At 43.8% G+C, this 6,000-nt stretch overlaps 1 protein-coding gene across 6 annotated transcripts in view; it reads left to right on the plus strand.

Annotated features, from left to right (window-relative positions):
• Positions 1 to 2,370, plus strand: part of LOC106611028 (endothelial PAS domain-containing protein 1) — an 87,768-nt gene extending 85,398 nt beyond the window's left edge. For all 6 annotated transcript variants that reach the window (XM_014210877.2, XM_014210868.2, XM_014210842.2 and 3 more), the window contains 3 exons: positions 651 to 741; positions 878 to 1,045; positions 1,706 to 2,370. In XM_014210877.2, the coding sequence (XP_014066352.2) occupies positions 651 to 741; positions 878 to 1,045; positions 1,706 to 1,857 (411 nt within the window). In that variant the 3' untranslated portion in view covers positions 1,858 to 2,370. The remainder of the gene's footprint in view (positions 1 to 650; positions 742 to 877; positions 1,046 to 1,705) is intronic.
• Positions 2,371 to 6,000: the final 3,630 nt, after the last annotated feature.

Below are 6,000 nucleotides of genomic sequence, written 5' to 3' on the forward strand. Positions count from 1 at the left end.
AGTCCGTAATTTGCTTTCTAATGATCATGATCTTTTTCTCCAAGAAGTTCATGAATTTATCACTGCTGAAGTGAAAGCCATCCTCTCTTGGGGAATGCTGCATTTTAGTTAGCTTCGCGACAGTATCAAAAAGACATTTTGGATTGTTCTTATTTTCCTCAATTAAGTTGGAAAAATAGGATGATCGAGCAGCAGTGAGGGCTCTTCGATATTTTGTACTCTGGCGTCCTTGGGTTGGCGGATGGAGTCTGGAAGGGCATCTAGGAATCTTTGGGTTGACCAAGAATTTATAGCACAACTTTTGATGATCCTTGGTTGGGGTCTGAGCAGATTATTTGTTGCGATTGCAAATGTAATAAAATGGTGGTCCGATAGTCCAGGATTATGAGGAAAAACAGTAAGATCCACAACATTTATTCCACGGGACAAAACTAAGTCCAGACTGTGGCAGTGAGTAGGTCCGGAAACATTTTGAACAAAACCCACTGAGTCGATGATGGCTCCGAAAGCCTTTTGGAGTGGGTCTGTGGACTTTTTCATGTGAATATTAAAGTCACCAAAAATTTGAATATTATCTGCCATGACTACACTCCTCAACAGGCCAGGCTTGGTTGTTGACTGTAATGTGTGTCTGTGTTTGTATTTGTCAGGGTGACACCACCCTCAGTACGCCTTCAAAGATGATGAGGAATGAAAGGTATGCCATCATGGACAGATCTCTCAGCACCAGCTCCCTGGAAGGTACTGTATGGTGGCCCATATGGGACATGCAGTGCACAAACAAAAATACCAAATATTGCTTAATGTACAAGAACAGAAGAGAAAATAGAGCGATATTGAACTCATCTTAATCTCTCTCTTCCTCTTTCTTTTACAGTTAAAGGTATGTGCATACCTGGCGGTTTTGACAAGTGTCTCAGTCCCCTTCAGCAGCACAGGAAGTCCCAGTATCCAGGATGTGTAAATGCTGCATCCAGAAAATCCTTCCCCGAACAGTGTTGCAACTACAAAGAATACCGTATGCTGCCCTCCTCCAAAACAGAGGGTAAGTTTATCTTGTTTATTTCAATTGTTATGTTACTCCCATGTGTCGTATGTCGTTAAAAAAGATTGACTGATTAAACCAATAACAAACAGTTGGACAGGCTGTGACCAGGCAAGGAAAATGCATTAATGATAACATGGAGATTTTGGCAATGATAAAACATGTTGAAATCTATTTTTAGAAAGGCACGCAATTGATTTGGACAAATTATATCCTTTGTTTTGTAATCACAGTCCTTTTCCATGACTTGGTGCCAGTCAATGAACTGTCCTCCTCAGATGATGGTTGATTGGCGGTTGGCCCAAAGCCATTTCCTCCCTACTAACATACTGACTCCATGTTTGTTGAGTATGTAGGGGTTGACAGCACTTTTTGTGCAAAGTTACAGACGCACAAATATCATACCCCCTCAAAACATATAACCTCACCTGTTATTGTAATGGTGAGAGGTTAGCATGTGTAGGGGGTATGATATTTGTGTGTCTGTAACTTTCCCACTCATCATTATTCACGATTCATTCAGGATTATCCATAATTATGGTAGCATCCACATTAATGTGGACGTGTTTAGAAACATATTCAATAACTATTTACAATAAAAGTGACTCCAAAATAACTTACCTACTCCCTACTAACGGACTGACTTTGTTGTGTGTCTAGGGGTTGCCAGTCGGCTGTTGGGCCCATCCATTGAGACCTATTGTCTGCCAGAGCTCACCCGCTACGACTGTGAGGTCAACGTCCCTCTCCAAGGCAACCTGCACCTGCTGCAGGGCAGTGACCTGCTGAGAGCCCTGGACCAGGCCACCTAGACCGAGCCCTACACCCCTTATACCCCTACCCTACCCTGGACCAGGCCACCTAGACCCAGCCCTACAACCCCTACTCCACCACCCTACCCTGGACCAGGCCACCTAGACCCAGCCTTACACCCCCTACCCTCCCTTGGACCAGGCCACCTAGATCCAGCCCTACACCCCCTACCCCCTACCCTCCCTTGGACAAGGCTACCTAGACCCAGCCCTATACCTCCTACTCCACTACCCTACCCTAAACCAGGCCACCTAGACCCAGCCCTACACCCCCTACCCTACCCTGGACCAGGCCACCTAGACCCAGCCCTACACCACCTACACCCCTACCCTACCCTGGACCAGGCCACCTAGACCCAGCCCTACACCCCCTACCCCCCTACCCTCCCTTGGACCAGGCTACCTAGACCCAGACCTACACCCCCTCCCCAACTTTACCCTCCCCTACCCTACCTAGATATATCCATTTTCAACCCCACCTCTACCCACCCTTACCCTCCAATAGCCTTAGCCAATACACTTTAGACCTCTCTACAACCCTGACTGAGGCCTCAGCCAAGCCCACACCCCTGCCCCAAAGACCTAGCACATTCAACATACAGTTGAATATGGAAGTTTACATACACTTAGGTTGAAGTCATTAAAAATCAATTTTCAACCACTCCACAAAATGTTTTCTTAACAAACTATAGTTTTGGCAAGTCAGTTAGGACATCTACTTTGTGCATGACGCAATACATTTTTCCAACAATTGTTTACAGACACATTATTTTACTTATAATTCAATGTATCAAAATTCCAGTGGGTCAGAAGTTTACATACACTAAGTGGACTGTGCCTTTAAACAGCTTGGAAAGTTCCAGAAAATGATGTCATGGCTTTAGAAGCTTCTGATAGGCAAATTAACATCATTTGAGTCAATTGGAGGTGTACCTGTGGATGTATTTCAAGGCCTACCTTCAAACTCAGTGCGTCTTTGCTTGACATCATGGGAAAATCAAACGAAATCAGCCAAGACCTCAGAAAAACAATTGAAGACCTCCACAAGTCTGGTTCATCCTTGGGATCAATTTCCAAATGCCTGAAGGTACCACGTTCATCTATACAAACAATAGTACGCAAGTATAAACACCATGGGACCACGCAGCCGTCATACCGCTCAGGAAGGAGACGCGTTCTGTCTCCTAGAGATGAACATACTTTGGTGTGAAAAGTGCAAATCAATCCCAGAACAACAGCAAAGGGCCTTTTTAAGATGCTGGAGGAAACAGGTACAAAAGTATTTATATCCACAGTCAAACGAGTCCTATATCGACATAACCTGAAAGGCCGCTCAGCAAGGAAGAAGCCACTGCTCCAAAACCGCCATAAAAAAGCCAGACTACGGTGTGTAACTGCACATGGGGACAAAGATCGTACTTTTTGGAGAAATGTCCTCTGGTCTGATGAAACAAAAATAGAACTGTTTGGCCATAATGACCATCGTTATGTTTGGAGGAAAAAGGGGGACGCTTGCAAGCCAAAGAACACCATCCCAACTGTGAAGCACGGAGGTGGCAGCATCATGTTGTGAGGGTGATTTGCTGCAGGAGGGACTGGTGCATTTCACAAAATAAATGGCATCATGAGGGAGGAAAAGTATGTGAATATATTGAAGCAACATCTCAAGACATCAGTCGGGAAGTTAAAGCTTGGTCGCAAATGGGTCTTCCAAATGGACAATGACCCCAAGCATACTTCCAAACTTGTGGCAAAATGGCTTAAGGATAACAAAGTCAAGGTTTTGGAGTTGCCATCACAAAGCCCTGACCTCAAGCCTATAAAAAATGTGTGGGCAGAACTGAAAAAGCATGTGTGAGCAAGGATGCCTACAAATCAGACTCAGTTACACCAGCTCTGTCAGGAGGAATGGGCCAAAATTCACCCAACTTATTGTGGGAAGCTTGTGGAAGTCTACCCTAAACATTTGACCCAAGAAAAAACTATTTAAAAGCAAAACCAACAAATATTAATTGAGTGTATGTAAACTTCTGACCCACTGGGAATGTGATGAAGGAAATAAAAGCTGAAATAAATCATTCTCTCTACTATTATTTGGACATTTCACATTGGTGATTCTAACTAACCTAAGACAGAGAATTTCTACTAGGATTAAATGTCAGGAATTGTGAAAAACTGAGTTTAAATGTATTTGTCTAAGGTGTATGTAAACTTCCGATTTCAACTGTAGTACTACTCCTCCACCCCTCACCCCACCCGACCATACCAAGCCGCATACGAACCTGTTCCATCGGCTAATCCTCCTCTTCATCCATCCACCCTATTTATCATTAGAAAAACATGTGTTTTCTATTTTTGTCATCTTTATCATCATAAATTATATACCACAGGAGGCTGGGGATGGGAGGACGTGTCATAATGATGACTGGAATGGAATTCATGTAATGGTATTAAAACACACAGAAACCATGTGTTTGATGTGTCTGATAATTCCATTCCAGCCATTACTTACCATCCTCCCCAATTAAGGTGCCACCAGCCTCCTGTGTTATATACGCATCATTTTTAGAGTCTATTTCTGTTTCATTGATCTCAAGGTCTATGTTGAACCCCCAGTTGTGTGACCTGTAGCAGAGGGATGTCATACTTTTCCTCTTTCACCATCTCTCCCCCTCTGTCTGTCTGTTTGTCTCACCATCTGTCTGTCTGTCTCTCTCCCCCTCTGTCTGTCTGTCTGTCCCCCTGTCCCCCTCTCCCCCTCTGTCTGTCTCTCTCTCCCCCTCTCCCCCTCTGTCTGTCTCTCTCTCCCCCTCTGTCTGTCTGTCTGTCTGTCTGTCTGTCTGTCTGTCTGTCTGTCTGTCTGTCTGTCTGTCTGTCTGTCTGTCTGTCTGTCTGTCTGTCTGTCTGTCTGTCTGTCTGTCTGTCTGTCTGTCTGTCTGTCTGTCTGTCCATATGATGCTGTTACAGACAAATTAACAAACACAACCGTCTAAAATCTGGATGGAACATTATCTACTGTAAGCATGATATCTGGGGTTTTCCTTCCTTTTCCCTTACCGTCTACCTTCCTTCAATCCCATTGACCTAGTCTGTCTCTCACTGCCTTTGTCTGGTGTCTGTTTGCATGTTTTTTACTGGATAGTTACAGTGCTTGTCAGGCCATGAAGTTGATTGGTCAAATCAGAGCATGCCTTTACATTGGGAGGATAGTCCTACTTTTGGTGCCTTTGTTATGGCATTAGAGGTCATATCAGGATCAGAGAGACGTTGGCCTTGATCACAAGAGGCTGGTGAGAGGAGGACAGTGCATAGTAATGACTGGAATGAAGTGATTGGAATGGTTAATACCATTCCATTCCAGCCATTACTATGAGCCCGTCCTCCCCAATTAAGGTGCCACCAGACGCCTGTGGTCTAGATTCAATCATATCAAAGGTTAACTGGCTATAGCTGACACCCGCATAAGTCACCCGCAGATTTTATTGGTCACATAAACATATTTATCAGATGTTATTGCGGGTGTATCGAAATACCTGTGTTCTTAGCTCCAACATTGCAGTAGTATCTAACAATTCACAACAATACACACAAATACAATAGTAAAAGAATGGAATTAAGAAATATATAAATATTAGGCGTGGCATTGACTAAAATACAGTGGAATAGAATACAGTATATACATATGAAATGAGTAAAGCAGTATTTAAACATTATTCAAGTAGCCAGTGATTCCATGTCTATGTATATAGTGCAGCAGCCTGTAAGGTGCAGGGATGAGTAACTGGGTGGTAGCTGATGCTTTGGTGGTGTTGGAGGGTTAACTGCGTTGGAGCTGTCAAAACAGAGTGGCTGCTGGTCATTGTCAGGAAGACACACCCGTCCCACTCCTGTTAGAAGTTCAGAAGAAGAAAGTGTATTATATATAGAAATAATGATGCTGAAATTATGAGGGTTTCTATCATCCTAATGGTGTAGATTACATCTCACATTCCAGTGTTAGAACTTGTAAACAAAGCTGCAAGGGATTTCTCTTAATGTGACTCCATGCAGCCAATGGAAACGTCCGCTTGAGGTATAATGCCAGGAGCCGCTTGTGGATTTGATAGCTCTAATGCAGTTCCAACACTACCAGAACATCCGCTA

Source organism: Salmo salar, chromosome ssa01 (assembly GCF_905237065.1).
Source record: "Salmo salar chromosome ssa01, Ssal_v3.1, whole genome shotgun sequence".
NCBI lineage: Eukaryota > Metazoa > Chordata > Actinopteri > Salmoniformes > Salmonidae > Salmo > Salmo salar.